This window comes from Rhinopithecus roxellana, chromosome 2 (genome assembly GCF_007565055.1).
Source record: "Rhinopithecus roxellana isolate Shanxi Qingling chromosome 2, ASM756505v1, whole genome shotgun sequence".
Lineage (NCBI taxonomy): Eukaryota > Metazoa > Chordata > Mammalia > Primates > Cercopithecidae > Rhinopithecus > Rhinopithecus roxellana.
The window spans coordinates 45,471,140-45,492,060 of record NC_044550.1 but is presented as its reverse complement, the minus strand read 5'-3'; the positions used below and the strand labels follow the sequence as shown (position 1 = coordinate 45,492,060).

At 39.0% G+C, this 20,921-nt stretch overlaps 1 protein-coding gene across 3 annotated transcripts in view; it reads right to left on the bottom strand.

The window, feature by feature from the left end:
• RBPJ (recombination signal binding protein for immunoglobulin kappa J region) overlaps positions 1-20,921 on the bottom strand; it is a 107,264-nt gene that overhangs the window by 66,398 nt on the left and 19,945 nt on the right. The window contains exon 2 of one of the 3 annotated variants that reach the window (XM_030915917.1): positions 5,080-5,262. The exons of the other annotated variants lie outside the window; for them this stretch is intronic. Coding sequence (XP_030771777.1) covers positions 5,080-5,096 — 17 coding nt within the window. The 5' untranslated portion in view covers positions 5,097-5,262. The remainder of the gene's footprint in view (positions 1-5,079; positions 5,263-20,921) is intronic. 3 annotated transcript variants of the gene reach the window in all.

The following is a 20,921-nucleotide window of genomic DNA, read 5'->3' as shown; positions in this document are numbered from 1 at the left end:
ACAACACGAAACCTTGTGCTTCCAACAGGATAAGCTGCATGAGGTGGAAAGCGGTGAGACTGAAGTGACTAAACATAACGGGGAAAAAAACCAATCCTCTCATATATCGCCAAAAAGCCAAACCAATGCTATGGAAAAGACTAGGAAGAGTTGGATAATCTGGGAGAAGACAAGGGGTTAATGCGGAATAGGGAGAATCTGGTGAAACAAAGCAATAGAAAAAAATAAATTCAACTCTTCCATACTCTGAATCCATATGTTTTCATTTACTGCCTCCACCACTGAAGATGTATGCCTGCACACATCTGTACAAAGACAAGCAACCATCATCAGGGTAGTTAACACACTGATTGGGAGAGGTTATTTATCTTCTGTAATTTCAAAACATGATTTCTGAAGAGCATATCATGCCCAATTCAGAGAACTGAACTATGTACTTTGACTCAATTTCCAAGAACTTGCAGAAAAAGATGAATTATGCGTATTATCTTTTGTCCTCCTCTTTTGGCAAATAATTCTTCCATTTTTCAACTCCCAAGTGTAGAAAACTAATGTACAATTCCACCACTATGAAACAATTTACCAGAAGTCTTCATCCTCTTACTGTTTTCTAAGAAGAAACTATATTTTAGACAATCTTAAAATATACATATGCTGATACCACCCTGCTTTGAAGCCTTATTTATTTTAAAATATTCACCAAAAACTCTGTGATCATCCTCAATAAATCTATAAAGCAAACATCTGCTGTTATGAGGACACTGCAGTAGGCACAGGAACTAATCCAAGAAAAATAAAATTTTAAATGCTATCGAAATCTTCACAAAAACAGAAGGTTTAACATTTGAACATTTAACTGCCTTCAATATCTGTAATGTATTTGATTTATGCTTAATTTTTTGCAACTTTAAATTTATATTTGCCTTCTGAATTAAAGAAGCACCTATTATACAAACAAGCCCTAACATATAAAAAATGAAAAGTGAATTGAGAGGTTTTATTTTTAATTTTTATTTTTCTAAGACAAGAGTCTTGTTTTGTTGCCCAGGCTGGAGTGTAGTGCCATGATCTTGGCTCACTGCAACCTCTGTATCCTGGATTCCAGTAATTCTCCTGCCTCAGCCTCCCAAGTAGCTGAGATTAACCGCATCTGGTTAATTTTTGGATTTCTAGTAGAGATGGGATTTTGCCACGTTGGCCAGGCTGGTCTTGAACTCTTGACCCCAGGTGATCCGCCCACCTCAGCCTCCCAAAGTGCTGGGATTACAGGTGTGAACCACCACGCTCAGCTTGAACTGACAGGTTTTAGTATGCATCATCATTTTATTTGTATTTTCTTTTTTATTTTACTTATTTATTCATTTTTTTGAAACAGAGTCTCACACTGTCACCCAGGCTGGAGTGCAATGGCGTCATCTCAGCTCACTGCAACCTCCACCTCCTGGGTTAAGAGATTCTCCTGCCTCAGCCTCCCAAATAGCTGGGACTAGAGGCGCCCGCAGTCATGCCTGGCTAACTTTTGTATTTTTAGTAGAGATGGGGTTTCACCATCTTGGCCAGGCTAGTCTCAAACTCGAGACCTTGTGATCCACCTGCCTCAGCCTCTCAAAGTGTTGGGATTACAAGCGTGAGCCACGGCGCCCAGCCTATTTGTATTTTTTTTTTTTTTTTTTTTTTTTGAGACGGAGTCTCGCTGTCGCCCAGGCTGGAGTGCAGTGGCCGGTTCTCAGCTCACTGCAAGCTCCGCCTCCCGGGTTTACGCCATTCTCCTGCCTCAGCCTCCGAGTAGCTGGGACTACAGGCGCCCGCCACCTCGCCCGGCTAGTTTTTTGTATTTTTTAGTAGAGACGGGGTTTCACCGTGTTAGCCAGGATGGTCTCGATCTCCTGACCTCGTGATCCGCCCGTCTCGGCCTCCCAAAGTGCTGGGATTACAGGCTTGAGCCACCGCGCCCGGCCAAACAGAAGTTTTAAGAAATACATTCTTTTCTATATTCAATGCACTGATATTTTATTTTCTATTCTAATACATGCTTTAATGCTGGTCATAACCCACTGAATTTTTCTTTACCCACTCATGAATGTGCTGAAGCCTGCAATTTGAAAAACACAGCTTTAGAAAACACAGAAATCAACCCAGCAGGATAAGATGATCATGGATAAAGTAGCAGATTCCAGTGGCCACCTTCTTTCACTGATGAGAAAAAGCCCAAAGAACTGAAAACATCAGTCAAATAGTGATGGCTTATTTTACTCTAGGAATAGCATAGAAGAGTACAAGACTCAGTCAGGATAAGAAAAATGTAATAGCGCACCCTCTACAAAAAGAAATTCTAATCTATTCTACCTTGGAACTTGATTAGATCACTGTCATTATGGACTAGAGTTTAATATAAAGCAGTTTCATTTTACTTTAACAAGTAAATTCCATTAAGAATATAACTGCTAACATACCAAAAGGATTTTAACGTTAAGGTAGACCAACTGACAAAAATCATGGACTATACCAGTGTACTTCATTTAATAATCAACACTTAATCTGACACTGGCTTCCTACATGCCTAAACCTGTACTGTGTGTATATGTACAATTATCTATATATAAATCATACTATACAATTATATAACAATATGCTGTTTTAAAAATATAGAAATGTATGGGTTTTTTCAAGTCACTCTTAGAACCTGTCACAATAACAAGGGAAGGGTTAGGTTTGAAATGCAGGTGAAGTGACCCCAGGATCTAAGTAAGCTTTTAACCACAAAGCTATAAAGACTTCCAGGCTAGGCACGGTGGCTCACACCTATAATCCCAGCACTTTGGGAGGCCAAGATGGGCAGATCATGAGGTCAGGAGTTCGAGACCAGCCTGGTCAACATACTGAAACTCTGTCTCTACTAAAAATACAAAAAATTAGTTGGGCATGGTGGCTCACGCCTGTATTCCCAGCTACTGGGGAGGCTGAGGCAGGAGAATTGCTTGAACCGGGAGGTGGAGGTTGCAGTGAGCCAAGATCACACCACTGCACTCCAGCCTGGGCAACAGAGCAAGACTCCATTTCAGAAAGGGGGGAAAAAAAAGTCTTCCAAAGAGAACCGGACTTCCCAACTCTAGCTGTACATCATAAACCTCTGTGGAGTTAAAACAAAACAAATGGATTCTCAAGTGCTACCCCAAAAAGAAATGTGAAAGTTGAGATCGCAAGTATTATCAAGAAACAATTTTGTAAACAACACATTGAACACTATCTTGAAACCATTATGTCCAAGAATATCTTTTTGGAGGGTGGATACTATTCTGTCCCAACAGACATAAAATTCCTGATTGAACTGATTGATTGCCTTGGCTAATAAGCAGATTATTCTACCTTGTAACTTGATTAGATCACTGTCATTATGGACTAGAGTTTAATATAAAGCAGTTTCATCTTACTTTAACAAGTAAATTCCATTAAGAATATAACTGCTAACATAACAAAAGGATTTTAACATTAAGGTAGACTAACTGACAAAAATCATGGACTATACCAGTATTTATAGTCCACTTGTTTCTATTTCTATTACACTTATCTATCCATGATTGATTTAAACTTGTCTTCCCAATATTGTTTCTTCTATTACCTAAAAGAGAGTTCTGAATCTGATGTAACATTAATGAATTCAGCATTCTTCATTCACTTCTATCACTCTTTAAAAAGAGCATTTAATACCAAACACAGAGTACAAAAATCAGGTTTCCAAGATTTCATATAATTAAGAAACTTATTACATCACTCAAAATTTTACAAAAATAAAAACTTTAAAGGTTTTTGATGGTTAAGTGGGTATTATAAAGACTAGAATTACTATACTAGTAACCACAAGAGCAAAACTATATACCACAAACACATGAATAACTGCATACATACATTGTTAAATAAACAATAATCACAATATTAATTTTTTAAATTACTCATTTTTGGCCAGGCGTGGTGGCTCACACCTGTAATCCCAGCACTTTGGGAGGCTGAGGCGGGCAGATCACCTGAGGTCAGAAGATCAAGACCAGCCTGACAAATACGGTGAAACCCCATCTCTACTAAAAATACAAAAATGAGCCGGGCATGGTGGCAGGCGCCTGTAGTCCCAGCTACTCGGTAGACTGAGACAGGAGAATTGCTTGAATCCAGGAGGCAGAGATTGCAGTGAGCTGAGATCGTGCCACTGCACTCTAGCCTGGACAACAGAGCAAGACTCTGTCTCAACAAAAAAATAAATAAATAATAGGCTGGGTGTGTTGGCTCACGCCTGTAATCCCAGCACTTTCGGAAGCCGAAGCAGGTGGATCATAAGGTCAGGAGTTCGAGACCAGCCTGGCCAATATGGTGAAACCCCGTCTCTACTAAAAATACAAAAATTAGCCAGGTGTGGTGATGCGTTCCTGTAGTCCCAGCTACTCAGGAAGCTAAGGCAGAAGAATTGGTTGAACCCGGGAGGCGGAGGGTGCAGTGATCCGAAATCGCACTACTGTACTCCAGCTTAGACAACAGAACAAGACTCCATCTCAAAAACAAATAAATAAAAATTATAAATAAATAAATAACTCATTTTCCTTTAAGTGAAAATTCTTTGTAAAAGAAAAAAACTGTACTAAATGGCCCAAACAGAAATTGTTTTGTTTGGTCAAATTAGTACCCAAACTGAAGACTTCATCCAACTATTTCCTATTCAGGCTACCATAAAATGACAGTTCTGTAGAGAACTAGTCTATGATGTAAAAGATAATTACAGAGTAATACATGAATAATCCCTAAACTATTTGTTGAATGAAATTACAGCCCATTACTATAAAAACTTAGGGAAAATATTTACCACAGTATCTTCCATAACCATGTATCATAAAGGAAAAAGAAAATCCATGGGTTTTTGTCACAAAAAATACTACCATAAATCCATAACCACATCTATAATCAAAAGTTATATATCTTAAATATGCAGTAACTAAATACAGAATATCTTAAATATGCAATAACTAAATACAGAATCATGAGTGTTCATTCTATCCATGACCTTGGGGTCACTGGGAGATTTCTAAAGCATACCTTTTAATCCACGCCATGGTACTTCAAGAACATGTTAAGGTAAGTCACAGCTCGGAACACTTCGATGCACCTCAAAACACCTCAGCCAGTGTATCTGTATCATTCTCCTTTCGTTTTGAGATCATAATGGTTCCGAAGAACTATAATGCTTCCATTTGAATGATAGTCTCATAATTTCAATGACTTAAAAACAAAAACAAAAAACAAGGCCTTAAGCGTTGGTATGTTAAACCACTAGTGCACTGTGTTAACTGCTGCCATGACTAAGAAAAACAAAAAAGCTGCTGCTACCACTGTGTAACACTGTCATTTTTAATGTGAACCCTCATATGAATGAGGGGTAGAGCGACAGTCCTTGCTTTATCGAGATCTTTCTAGTAAAACCCCACAAATCTCTTTGCCCCAATTGTTTCTTCAATTTTCTTCTCAAGGAATAAAAATTACTTAAAACACTGGTCTGAAGACTTGCTACATGCTAGGTCCACTTCTCAACTACCACTACTCTATTCTGTGAATGAGGGCCAGAAATCACCTATACACCTGTCTAAAAGGAAACTGATTAATAGACCAGGTAGGGGATTCTTCAAACAATGCTCCTCCTGATGCTGATATTAATGAATCAGGTTAACTCCATGGATGTCATTAAACTGAAAACAGCTCCAGTTTCTAAAGCTTACTTCTATAATAGCATTCATAAAAATGAACAGACAGACGGCTAACCATCAAGTTTTACTGCCATTCTGGGATTGACTTGGCAGGTATCTGTTCCTTTCCTCCTCACCCCACCCCACCTTTCTTACATAAAAACATAAAAAATATTTCATTTTTAGAAATGGTATAGTAAGAAGTATATGTATCACATTTTAAATCTACTAAGAATTCACACTGCTTTTACCACAAGTGTGGCATCATGTAGCTACAAGAAAGAACACTCAAGCTACACAAAGTAAAACTAACTGATAACTGATCAATAAATACATTCATTTACTGTCATAAAGCAATTTAAATTACTTTAGGATGACCGATAAGGCAAAATTTTAATACAGGCAAGCCATAAAGAGCTTCCTAGGAGAGAAGTAGATGAGAAAGGTTCTGTTATACTCTAGGCACGTGGAACAGCTTGTGTAAAGAATGGAAGATGAAAGTTTCCCAGCTAGGGCTAAAAAGTATGTGCTAAGGAGAAAATGAAACTATTTCCTGGTTGAAAGAGCAGATGTAACTGATGAAAATCTTTCAATCCACTGTCAGAAAAAATTGCATATTTTTAAGATTTAGATTTACTGTAGATTGTGGGGAATGCAGACTACAAAATGTAGGTCACTCTTCAGAAAGCTGATAATGGTGGTGACAGAATTACATATAGGAAAGAACTCTACCACAGTAGGTGGGAAGAAACTAATGAAGAACAGAAACAAGGGACCCGAACTAATGAAATCTCTGCCTGCAGCCACAACCATCTTTTCAAACTGATTATTTTAGTACATTAGTCCATCCCTCTGGCCCCTTCCCGTTCCTACTTAAAACAACTTAATGGCTCTGAATGTGACACACACACACACACACACACACACACACACTCACACACACACACTCCTGAAAGGATATCACATTGTTTCCTACACTCTGCTCCTCCAGACAAATGAATCCTACACAGAACTACAAATCTTTATTTTATCTTTAGTTGCACTCTATTTTTATCTTCAGTAATGTGTATTTAAAACCCTGTGAGGCTGGGAGCAGTGGCTCACGCCTATAATCCCAGCACTCTGGGAGGCCAAGGTGGATGAATCACCTGAGATGGGGAGTTTGAGACCGGCCTGGCCAAAATGGTGAAACCACGCCTCTACTAAAAATACACACACATACACACACAAAATTAGCTGGTCATGGTGGCGCACACTGGTAGTCCCAGCTACTCAGGAGGCTGAGGCAGGACCTGGGAAGTGGAGGTTGCAGTGAGCCAAGATCATACAACTGCACTCCAGTCTGGGTGACACAGTGAGACTGTGTCTCAAAAAAAAAAAAAAAAAAACACCTATGAAACTGTCTAGAAAACATTCTACTTCTGTGCTAGTTATTACAGTCTCCTTCCTTTACTATGCTGTGAGGTCCAAAGGGTGTAACTTTTGTCTTTCATCTCTGTGAACCTATCATCACTTAACCACCAAAGCCTGCAACACAGCAGGCACTAGAAACTACTAAATATGTGAAAATACTATAAACTCTACTTTGAATATATGATTGATAAGCTAAATATAGAAAGTTCATAATGGCAGGTATACCTGATATGCCATTAAATACAGTAGGCACACAAATATTTGTTGAATGAATGGAAGAAAATATTTAGGAATGGCGCTTCCAGGCAGAATAGCGAAAAACACACATTCACTGCTAAATGATAATAAGAATCTAAAATGATTTTTGGTATATCCAATTTTCCATTTTAAAATTAACTTACTTGGTGGTGTATATTAATATTTTGAGAATTGTATTTACATCAAAATTCACATTTATAATTCAAAACTTTGTATGTATTAATACACTAAAAATACACTGTGATGCCAGTATCAAGGAGAGCAAAGACTTTGAAAGTGGAAAAATTAAATTAATATAAATAAGGCCCACTTTTTTGATGACTAAATTCTCATTGTTTTGGTTTTGACTACTGAATTTACAACACACAATGTTTATGAAATTATGAGATCAAATAACTACTAGCAAACTACTGCTAAAACATAAACTTCAGGAAAGTAGTTAGAAACAGATGCCAATAACTAATGTTTTCATAAACAGCCTCATATACTAATCTGAAACGACAATGATGAAGGTGTTATAACAGTCATTGCAATATGATTATTAAGAAAGGCTTGGGTATTTCTTTCCAACACAGGGGAATGGTTAAATTATGACACATCCATACAATGGAAACGTTTGTTAAATAATACTGGAATAACATGGTAATATGTTAATTACATATGATTACCTAACTATATATAGTATTTTCCTACATTACATATTTTTGTATGTCTATTTATACATTTTAATCAGGACAGAAATTTTAAAATACGTTTAATAAATATAAATGTGTATGTTCCATGAGATCAAGAAAAATTTTGCCCGGCACTGTGGCTCACACCTGTAATCCCAGTACTTTGGGAGGCCGAGGCAGGCCAGACCACGAGGTCAAGAGATCGAGACCATCCTGGCTAACATGGTGAAACCCCATCTCTACTAAAAATGCAAAAAATTAGCCTGACATGGTGGCAGGCACCTGTAGTCCCAGCTACTCGGGAGGCTGAGGCAGGAGAATGGCATGAACTCAGGAGGCGGAGCTTGCAGAGATCCGAGATCGTGCCACTGCACTCCAGCCTGGGTGACAGAGCGAGACTCTATCTCAAAAAAAAAAAAAAAAAAGAAAAAGAAAAGAAAAGAAAAAGAAGAAAGAAAAAATTTCAGATGTGTACATTTCTGTACTTCCAGCACTTATGACAGCACCTTGACAAAGGTGTTAAGAGTGGCAGCAAAGCTTAAGAGAAGATTGTCTGGGTCTGATTCCTCGATCCACTACTCACTAGCTATGAGACTTCAGGCAAGTTACTTAACTTCTAGATGACTTACTTTCTCGTTTTGAAAAATTGGGGTAAAAATAATGGAGGGGGGAAAAGACTTAATACATGTAAGGCACTTAGAACAATATCTGGAACATAGTGATGACACAATGAACTGGGAAAGTGGGGAGCAGTAGTGAACCCATTGCCTCAAACCTGAATAAATGAATGGACTTTTTTTTTTTTTTTTTTTTTTAAGAGACGGGATCTTGCTTTGTTACCCAGGCTGTAGTGCAGTGGCGCGATTATGGCTCACTGCAGCCTCAACCTCCTGGGCTCAAGTAATTCTCATGCCCCAGCCTCCTGAGTAGCTGCAACTATATAGGCATGCACCACATACCCCGCTAACTTTTTTTTTTTCTTTTTTTTTTGCAGAGATGGGGTCTCACTATGCTGCCAAGCTGGTCTCAAACTCCTGGCTTCAAGTGATCCTCCTGCCTTGGCCTCCCAAAGTGCTGGGCTTATAGGCATGAGGCACTGCACCTGGACTGAGTGGACTGTTTTTAAAATACAGAAAGAAATGTTAGTAAAGTCACCTGTGTGGGAACTCAAAGACTAGCACGTATATTACACCTTCACTGTTTTGGACACTTCAAAGTGTAAGTAATTTTGTACCTATTACACTTCCTTATGATAATCCAATCATCATATATTAAGAATCCCAGGTCTTTTATTAACTTTATACTAAACCTTTGACCATTATGGTACTTAGTACTAGTAGGATACATATTTTATGCTATTTTTCCAGTGGTCATGATATATTTTCACAGTACAATGTATGGTCTTCTGTAATCGTCATTTTGGAAAACAACACTATTTTGTAACAACAGATCTATGTAAGAGTGCAGTGGTTTGTAGAGTTTTATCAAACTCAATTTTATTATATTCACTCTTTAATAACTAAGCAATTCACTCTGATCATTTATATATATATATACACACACACACACAAAGAATACCCCCTCAAAAACATACAAAAAACATCTGAGCATAAGTAACCCAAGTGTCTACCTACCAATGAGTGGATTTTAAATGTGGTATATGCATACAGTGGAATACTATTCTGCTTTAAAAAGAAACAAAATTCTGACAATGCTACATGGATGAACCTTTAAGACATTATGGTAAGTGAAGTAAGCCAGTTGCAAAAAGACAAATACTACATGATTCCACTTACATGAAGTACTTAGAGTAGTCAAACTCATAGAGACAAAAAGAATGGTGGTTGCCAGGGACCTGGGGGGCAATGGGGAGTTATTATTTAATGGGTTTGGAGCTTCAGTTTGGGCAGATGAAAACAGCTGTGGAGATGGATGGTAGTGATGGTTGCACAGCACCGAGAATGTACTTAACTACCACTAAACTGTACAGTTTAAAACTGTTTAAATAGTAAATTTTATTTATGTATATTTTGCCACAATAAATAAACTGAACACACCTGATGAGATACATAAATAATGGATAGTAACTTACTTTCTTCCTTATATTTTGATAAATTTTCTAAATATTTCCCTTATTTTACAAATCGAACGCATTTCTCCTATTTCTTTTTTATTTTTATTTTTTTGAGACGGAGTCTCACTCTGTCGCCCAGGCTGGAGTGCAGTGGCACAATCTCCGGATCTCTGCAAGCTCCGCCTCCCGGATTCACACCATTCTCCTGCCTCAGCCTCCCGAGTAGCTGGGACTACAGGCGCCCGCCACCACGCCAGGCTAATTTTTTTGTATTTTTAGTAGAGACGGGGTTTCACCATGTTAGCCAGGATGGTCTCGATCTCCTGACCTCGTGATCCGCCCACCTTGGCCTCCCGAAATGCTGGGATTACAGGTGTGAGCCATCGCACACAGCCCATCTATTTCTCCTATTTCTATCTTCGTTAAGTGGCACTACTCATCCTCCCAGACAGCCACGACATTTAACCATTTTCCTTCCCATCCTAAGCTAAGTCTTACAAACTGATTTTAACTCTGTAACACTACTTGAATCTGATGCCTTTCTTTTATTTCTAATGCCTTGGCCTTCATTAAGTTCTTCCTTACAGCACAGGATCACTGTAACAGTCCTATAGTCAATCACCTATCCTCAAAAGCCTAGCCTTCACAATTATTACTAGCTATTTTCTTGAAATAAAGCTCTTGTTTTAAAATCTTTACAAAGGGCTCCACTGTTTCTTCAAATTTAAAGTTCCAAGCAAAACACTGAAAAATACTTTTTTGTCTGATCTAACCTACTCTTTTGGACTCACCTTCACAAGGCCCTTCTGCTTCCCATACTCTATAGCAAATTCTTTACTCCCTTTCTCACCATCCCCACTAGGCTCTGCTACCTCCATGCTTGTATGCACACTTCTCTATGTGGAATCCTCTTCCTTCCAACTCCGAATTGTATCCATTCGATTCTCAGACACTGCTACATGATAAAAGCAATGTAAGAACAATTTGGCAGTATCTTATCAAAAGTGTAACTGCACATATCCTTGTAACTAGCCATTTCACTTCTAAGTATCTGTCCTACAAAAATACTCAAACATACGAGACACAAAGATATTCACTACAGTGTTGTTTCTAAAAGAGAAAAACATCTAGCTGGGCACCAAATGGGAACTTGCTAAACATACTGTTACAACTATATTATAGATATGGAATACTACACAAAATTATGAGGGGGGCAACCCTAAATATACGCTGATAAGAAAAGAACTAAAGAAGAATTATAAATTTTAAAAGTAAAGACAAAGAAAACCCAAACTGTATTTATATACTTTTATGTATTTTTAAGTACCCAAAGAATTTAGGAGAATATATTCAAATTTGTAACAGTGGTTATCTCTGGGGAAGGATCCTAATGGAATTTGTGCAACATTTCAAATGGTAACAGACAGGAAGAAGCCACACAGATTCACTCTCCTACTTTCTCACTCCCAATCTAGGAGCCTGATCTAGCTCCTACTCTACTTAGCTACTGTTACAGAACTTAAGCTGAATGGCACTAGCTACACAGAGCCCAAGTGCATGTGCAGCCTGTCTTGGCAGACTTACGTTGGCCACAAGCTCCCTAGCTAAAAGTACTCATAGCTGCCAGTGACACACTCTGCAGGTCCAGCTCTAGCAGAGGTGAGAAAATAGCAAATTTTCATTCTTACTGGGACTCCACTCAGGCTTACCTTTCTACTGATATTCTGTTTTCTTCCAGTTAAAGGAATGTTTACCAACACTGGGCACTTGTGGTTTTTGAACAAATTCATCTCTAACAAGAACCACATCCTGAATTGGCAGGAGGGTCAGAGGAAGTCAGTACTCAGGTATTCCTTAACAAAATCTCTTGCCCCCACATTTCTAGAATTCATCTTCCTCTAACTTAGTTAAAAAGTTTAAAACTGAGAAGTAGAAGAAGAAATCCCTTCCTGAAGCTTTCACTGGAATCCCTAGTCTGAATTAACCATTCCCTCTTCTTGTATACCTCAACACTCCTTGGGAAATGCCTGCTATGTGAGCTATGGTGTTCTTCCTTATAGTTTATGTAAGTGTACCTGGAGTCCCCAAGGAGGCACAAACTATCAATGGCCAGGCTGTCTTCACTTATCTTTTATATAACCACTATATGTCACAGGCAAAGTAGAAAAGTATAAAAATTTTTAATGGCATCTAAATAGAAAACAGTCCATCTCTTTTTGTACCCAAAGGAAAAAAGCCCATATCCCCTTTACATCACAAGAATCTAAATACAATTACAGTTTCTGTATATTGTAATTATTTGATCAGTTTCCCATGTAAAATCTCTTTGCCGGCCAGGCACGGTGGCTCAGGCCTGTAATGGCAGCACTTTGGGAGGCCAAGGCGACCCGATCATTTGAGGTCAGGAGTTCGTGACCAGCCTGACCAACATAGAGAAACCCCGTTTCTATTAAAAATACAAAAATTATCTGGCCATGGTGACATGAACCTGTAGTCCCCAGCTACTTGGGAGGCTGAAGCAGGAGAATCGCTTGAACTCAGGAAGTCGAGGTGGCAATAAGCTGAGATCGCACCACTGCACTGCCTGGGTGACAGAGCAAGATCCGTCTCCAAAAAAAAAAAAAAATTTTTTTTGCCAATAAATAAAAATACAAATTTCTAATTTACCACATTTTGCATGTTTTCCTTGTGATCTATATTTCATGGTAAAACAAAAATCCTGCCTTCTAGTAAATATTTTGTATTTAAATAAAATACGGATATAAAAATAACATGAAAACATTAAGCTTGCTGAAAACAGTCCCTGGTGGCCATATATATTACATCATGATCTAAAGAATACTGTGCTGTGGCAGGGCGCAGTAGCTCACACCTATAATCCCAGCACTTTGGGAGGCCAAGGCAGGCAGATCACCTGAGGTCCAGGAGTTCGAGACCAGACTGACCAACATGGTGAAATCCCGTCTCTACTAAAAATACAAGAAATTAGCCAGGCGTGGTGGTGGGTGCCTATAATCCCAGCTACTCGGGAGGCTGAGGCAGGAGAATCGCTTGAACCCAGGAGGCAGAGGTTGCAGTGTGCCAAGATCGCACCACTATACACCAGCCTGGGCTCAACAGAGCAAGACTCCGTCTCAAAAAAAAAAAAAAAAAAAAGAATACTGGGAATTACAAGAACAATTGCAAATAAGATTTATTAGTATATGTGAAGTATACAAAGGATGTCTAATATTTTAAATGTATTATCTAACTTATTTACTACCAAACCTATGAGATAGGCATAATAATTCCATTTTATAGACACAGAAACTGAGGTTAAGGAAGTCAAGTAACTTGCAGGAAGAGACATTTAAGTGGCAGAACCAGAATTTAAAGCCTGGTCTCTCTGATTCCAAAACAAATACCTGCCACTGCATGCATGTAACAAATCAAATCAAAATAAAAAGTTTGTTCTGATATAATGTATGTTTCCTTGCTGTGATCTACTGCATAGGCAGCTAGTAATAGGGGAATGAGGATGACATAAATGAAAATCTTATTACTTCTTAGACAATTTTTTCCTAGCATATTAATGTTTTGAAGCAACTGGAAATAAACTTTTCATGATTAAAGGAAAAAACCTGAGCAACAGATGAATATTTTAAGAAAAAAGACTGAAAATATACAAATGCCTTTCTTTGTTGCAAATAGTAGCTGATGTAGTAGCTTCAGGAATTGCTACACTTTCCACCCGGTTTTGCTATACTTTCCTTTCCATTGGGTTTTTTAGGAATTGCTACACTTTCCACTATTTAACAAAGCTACTAGTACATAAGAAGCTGGAAAACAAAAACAAACCTTACTAAAACAATGGATTAATGATTAAGGCTACATACTGGATTAGATTTTAATTTTAATGAAAATAGTCTCTAAGAAGCAATGTCCTCCCAGAACTTACATGGCACCATAACAGACTTCTGCATGCATTAGACAAAACAAGCCCTATGAACCTTCAGTACCCATGGTCCTACCAGAATGCCCCGGATAGTTTTTGTTTGGTTTTGTTTGAGGTTTTTGTTGTTGCTGCTGCTGCTGTTGTTGTTGTTTGAGACACAGTCTCACTCTGTGGCCCAGGCTGAAGTGCAATGGCGCGATCTGGGCTCACTGCAACCTCCGCCTCCCAGGTTCAAGTCTCTCCCTCCTTGGTCTCAAGCTGCTGACCTCAGGTGATCCACCCACCTCAGCCTCCCAAAGTGCTGGGATTATAGGTGTGAGTCACCATGCCCAGCCTTGTTTGAGTTTTTTAATGAGTTGAGTGCTATGGTCTGAATATTTGTGTGCCCCTGAAAGAGGTATGTTGAAATCCTAAGCCCTAATGTCACAACATCAGGAGGAAAGGACTTTTGGGAGGTGATTAGGTCATAAGGGCATAGCTCTCATGAATGGGATTAGTGTCCTTAGAAAAGTGGCTTGAGAGAGATCCTTCCTCCTCTATTCCACCATGTGTAGATACAGCTAGAAGACACCATCTATGAACCACAGGAGGGACCTTCACCAGGCACTGAACCTTCAGCACCTTAGTCTTGGACTGTGAGAAATAAATTCTATTGTTCATAAGCTACCTAGTTTATGGTATTCTGTTATAGCAGCCCAAACAGACAAAGACAGTAAGGTAAACTCCCATTATATAGAGAAAATAATGCTAAAACTGCTACCATTAGGACAAGGATGCAGGAATACACATTAATGCTACTCTGAATTGAAAACAATTTAAATACACAAAGATCACAATGTCAATTCACTGTGATTCCAAAGAAAGTATGAAAAAGAACTCCCCACCATAACCACACACCTCCCCCCAAAGACCCAAAGCAGCTCTTAGCACACATTGTTTCTTAATAGAACACCTAGAAGTTAATAGCCTGTAATCCCAGCTACCTGGGAGGCTGAGGCAGGAGAATCACTTGAAACCGGGAGGAAGGGGTTGCAGTCAGCCAAGATGGCACCATTGTACTCCAGCCTGGGCAACAGCCAAACAGAAAGAAAAGAAAGAAAAGAAAGAAAAGAAAGAAAAAGAAAGAAAGGAAGGAAGGAAGGAAGGAAGGAAGGAAGGAAGGAAGGAAGGAAGGAAGGAAGGAAGGAAGGAAGGAAGGAAGGAAGGAAGGAAAAGAAAGAAAGAAGAAAGAAAGAGAGAGAGAGAGAGAGAGAGAGAGAGAAAGAAAGAAAGAAAGAAAGAAAGAAAGAAAGAAAGAAAGAAAGAAAGAAAGAAAGAAAGAGCAGATGTAGATTCTAAAAGATAATCGAATTGGTACATGTCCTCTTGGTCACAGAATTACTGAATGTGTGCCACTTTCAGTAACACCCTTTTAATTCAGGCTTTCCATTAACACATGAGAAGCAGCACAAGGTTACAGAAAAGGCAGCAATAGGAGTTACCAATAAAACTTTCATATCTTCCCTCTTTGTGTGTTCCTTCCAATTAGCATCTAAACATATCAAGCCTATTCCATCTTCAAAGCTCTACCTTAACACCTATGGTTCCACTCCCACTCTCCGTGTTCAAAGCCACTGCTCTTGAAAGAGTTGCATACTTCCTCACCTCCAACTCAACTACAGTAAGATCTCACCAGTTCACTCAAACTGTTCTTGCCATGGTCTCTGAAATCCTAAATCCAATGAACATTTAAACTTACCTCACCCTCACTGCAGCATTTGACACCACTGACCAGTGTACTTCCTTCTAGAACTGTCTTCATTGTTGTAACTAACGCTCTACTATTGAGGCTTTTATTCTACCTTGTTTGCTAACAGTTTTCTTTTAACTGCTTCTATACCTCTACCCATTCCTTAAATTTTGGTGCTTGCCAAGTCTGTCTCTGCTTAACTCTATCAAAGAGATATTGCCCACTCCCAAGGTTCTAATTAGTATCTATGGGTGTTCAAGTGCACATTTCCGACCCTGACCTCTCTCGAGCTCCAGGAATCGCCACATATAACTGGCCACTGGATATCTTCATCTAGCTTTCTCACAAGAACCTCAAAGCTGACATGTTCAGAACCAAAATCTTCTCCCCAAACTAACTCAACTCCTCTACTGTGCCTTTTACCTCAGGACCACCTCATTTCAACAAATGCTGCCACTGTTCTCCTGGCAACACATGTAAAGCACCAGAATTTTTTTCCTTATTGAAAAATCTTTATTTACTATTATTTTTTATTTTTTATTTTTATTTTTATTTTTTGAGATCGAGTCTTGCTCTGTCGTCCAGGCTGGAGTGCAGTGGCACAATCTCAGTTCACTGCAACCTCCACCTCCCGGGTTCAAGTGATTCTCCTGCCTCAGCCGCCCAATGCCCAGCTAATTTTTGTATTTTTAGTAGAGATGGGGTTTCACCACATTGGCCAGGCTGGTCTCAAACTCCCGACCTCAGGTGATCCACCCGCCTCGGCCTCCCAAAGTGCTGAGATTACAGAAGTGAGCCACAGCATCCGGCCAATACAACCTGTTTTTAAAATCCTAATGATAAAGGAGTTAAGAAGATATTACTTAGGCAGACAGTGAGGGTACAGAAGTCCTCAGTAAGGTTTTCCTTTTAATGAAAAGCAGCCCCAAACCATTTTCCTTTCTCACAAAGAGCAGCCTGTAAAATCAAGCTACAGATATAGATGCCAGCAGTTGTGCCAACCATGTTCAAGATAGCGGCTCCATCTTCCCTTCTCTTTGTCAGCCATGTGTACAGTAAGGAGTAGATAAGATGGCACCTGCCAAGGGGAAAGTTTACCTGCATAATAAGATTAGGGTGGGATAGCCAGCCTCCCCCGCTGTAAACGTCATACCTGATCAAACCAATCTGTGAGCCCTATGTAAATCAGACATCCCCTCCTCCAACCTGACTATAAAATCCAGTGCATCCGCAGTTGGCCGGTGTTTTCCTCTCCGAAGTCCCCTCTCTCTCACTAGAGAGAAAGCTCTTTTCCTTTCTCTTTCTTTTGCCTGTTAAATCTCCACTCCTGAACTCCTTGCACGTGTCTATGTCCTAAATTTTCCGGGCGTGAGACGATGAACCCCCAACTATTTACTCCGACAACGTGGCTACTTCACTAATACTTGACTATTTTTGAAATTTCACTAGTATAAATATAGATGTAGATTCCCAATTTGTGTTTGTGTTTTAATTTCCAATGGGAGAAGGAAAACAGACATTTTAAAAAGAGAAAGATTACTAACAAGTGAAATCTCCAAAAAAGCTTAATTATAGAGCTTACAAAAGATGTGATTTTGTCATTTTAAGCCCCGGCATCACTGTATTCTCTGAAAATCTTCCCCATACACAATGGAATCCTATCCTTAATTCTAACAAAAACCTACCAGTGCCTCAAAGTACAGAATGGGGTAGTCATCTGACTAAGCAGAAATGAAAATAGCATGTAGATGACAGAGTTAATGAGAGTTAAAAAGTAGAAGTAGCAGCTTGGGAATCCCTGAGAGTACAACTGAGGCAGAAAGATAAGAAAAGGGGACTTGTGATAAGAAAAGTAAAGTACTAGCTACCAGGCGATTTATCTCATTGGAACAGACTACTCTCCCCAGAGATGTAGGAACTATATACACTTAACAATTTTGGAAGCTCTCCAGTTAACCAAGTCATATTAATATTTACATCATATTCTGTTACCAGGTGTGATTTTTCAAAAGTATACTAAGTTGGTGTGATTAGGAAATCATCCAGCATAAACACGAACCTCAGTAGGCGCTTTTGGGGACCAATACTAGGAAAGCCATCTGTTTGCTGGAAATAATATTTCTACTTTCCTAGTGACTACAGCTAAAAAGAAATTTTAACTGCCTCAACACTTTAATTATTCATATAAGCTGTCCAAGAAATTAAACATACACAAAGGGATCTGTAGCCCCCTAATATTTTTGGCTAATTATTCCACTGGTAGTCTACATCCGCTCTGCTAAAATTTGGTTATGAATCAGAAGTAACTCACTGGAAAACTTTAATGTCTTTTTAAAAGTGACTATGAATAATAACTACAATTCACAAAAATGGTTATTTTTAATGTGCACAAAAATCCTCAGGAAAACATGTCCCACACAAAAGAACAGCTGTTAACTGTCAAAGTTTAAGCTCTTTTGTAGGAAGAATGAGACTAAATTTTTTTTTTTTTTTTTTTTTTGAGACGGAGTCTCGCTCTGTCGCCCAGGCTGGAGTGCAGTGGCCGGATCTCAGCTCACTGCAAGCTCCGCCTCCCGGGTTTACGCCATTCTCCTGCCTCAGCCTCCCAAGTAGCTGGGACTACAGGCGCCCGCCACCTCGCCCGGCTACTTTTTTGTATTTTTTAGTAGAGACGGGGTTTCACCGTGTTAGCCAGGATGGTCTCGATCTCCTGACCTCGTGATCCGCTCGTCTCAGCCTCCCAAAGTGCTAGGATTACAGGCTTGAGCCACCGCGCCCGGCCAGAATGAGACTAAATTTAACAAAATTTTCCAAATGTTTAAAAATAAAGCAGCAGCTAATTTTAAGCAGCATATTCAACCTGTATTTTTTTAAAACCTTCAATATCAACATTTTATGATCAGGAAACATGTTAAGCACTGCCTTTAAGAAGAATGTGAATCTATTATGATGAGATTCATACATACAAATAGTTCAGAGATCTGCAAATACACACTCTAACACCAGAAATACTAACCACAACCCCACATATATAGTGGAGCTTTGGGGTGGGGTGGGGAGCAGGATTCCTCATTTGTTTCAATTGCTGCTATTCCACCCTTCCTTTTTTCTCTTCTGCTTTAAAAGAAACACACATTTCCCAGGATTATTTTGAGAAATTTATCTTCTAGGTATATTTTGATTAAAAATTTACCACATCTCCCTTATTATTTTTAGGTCAGATCCACGTGATGTCTTTCAGAGTAATACCACTTTTAATAATTATAGTTCACTATATGTCTCAATAACATATTAAAACCATATTCCTGGCTACGTGTGGTGGTTCATACCTGTAATCCCAGCACTTTGGGAGGTCAAGGCAGGTGGATCACTTGAGGTTAGGATTTCGAGACCAGCCTGGCCAACATGGTAAAACTCTGTCCCTACTAAAAATACAAAAATTAGCCGGGCATGGTGGCAGGCACCTGTAATCCCAGCTAGTTGGGAGGCTGAGGCAGAAGAATCACTTGAGCCTGGGAGGCAGAGGTTGCAGTAAGCCGAGACCACACCATTGCACTCTAGTGTGGGCAAGAAGAGCAAACCTCTGTCACAAAAAAAAAAGAAGAAGAAGAAGAAAGAAACAAGTACAAAAAAATTAGCCAGGCATGGTGACACACACCTGTAATCCCAACTACTCGGGAGGCTGAGGACAAGAATCATTTGAACCCGGGAGGTGGAAGTTGCAATGAGCTGAGATCGCACCACAACACCCCAGCCTGGGCAACAGCGCGAGATTCTGTCTCAAAAAAAACAATAAACAACCAACCAACCAACCAACCCACCAACCCATTATTTTTCTGAAATAAAAGTGGGTACATACACTATGCCTAAAACTATTCATATGTATAAGCTGGAAATAAGTAGCTTCAAATAACCCAACATTTATATCTTTAGACAGTAACTAGAAGTAAAGCATCATCTATAAATGCTATTATACATAGTAGTTACTGTGAGCAAAAATATTTGATGACAGAAACCATGTCTATAACGTATCTTACAATTTACCTTCCCACATATCCAAATAATATGTTTAGAGATTCATTACAATAGTCAAGCAAAATATTCCAAATTCCTTAAAGTCATAAGAAGTAAAGATTACCAGAATAGAAACTCTCAGTTTGTACCATCCTAACTCACCCTGCTGAAAAAAGTCACCCTTAGGGATTCACAATAACACACACAGAATTCATTGCAAGTGTGGCTACAATTTGTAAGCAGCCTTTCATTGCTCCACAAAGGCTCATCATTGTAGATACTCATCAGTTTTTAAGCCACATCCACAGCTGCTGTCTTAGAAAAAAACAAAATTTGACAGCAGAGACTTTAAAATGACATTTATACAACAGTTTTACATAAAACAAAAGTACTCCAGTATAATAGAAAGAATGAATGGCACGTAGAATACCGAAAAACATGAGAATCTTTAGTCATTGTTAATAGCAATACCTGTCATTTATATAATGCTAGAACCATTTTCCTAAGCTCCCTAGCATGTCAGAGATATTATTACACTGAAGAAAAGTGAAGCAGAGATACTACTCAAATTAATTAGTGGTGAACAGAATGTGTTTCATGACTAGCAACCTGTGTTTTTTGCACAAACCCTTCTTCCAAAATTGTATAGTGAAATGGGGAGACAAAAAAAATTCCACATAAACCTATTCCCTGTTCAACTCTACTTTTCTGCCTCAGATCTATAATCTGCCTGGACTGAGAGGTTTGTCTGGTTAGTGAGCACACTCAATCATGTATTGCCAGATGACTAAGTTAACCATGCATGGAAGAAAGGAATGAGGAGGGGAAATGTTAGTAGGATCACCATATACTAAATTACACTATCACTAGCAGATGTTCATACTACAAAGTGGCAGAGGAAATGAAATCTGGAGATATGGGTTTGAATTCCAATTCTCCCACCAACTAGCAGGTAAACTTGGTTAAGTTTCTGTAAAACAAGATAATACTACCTCCCTCACCAAACTATGGCAAGGTCTAATGCAATCAGAGACCTCCTGTTCCTTTTTTTTTTTTTGGACAACCCAGGTGTTCAGCATTTGTACTAATGTATATACTCATC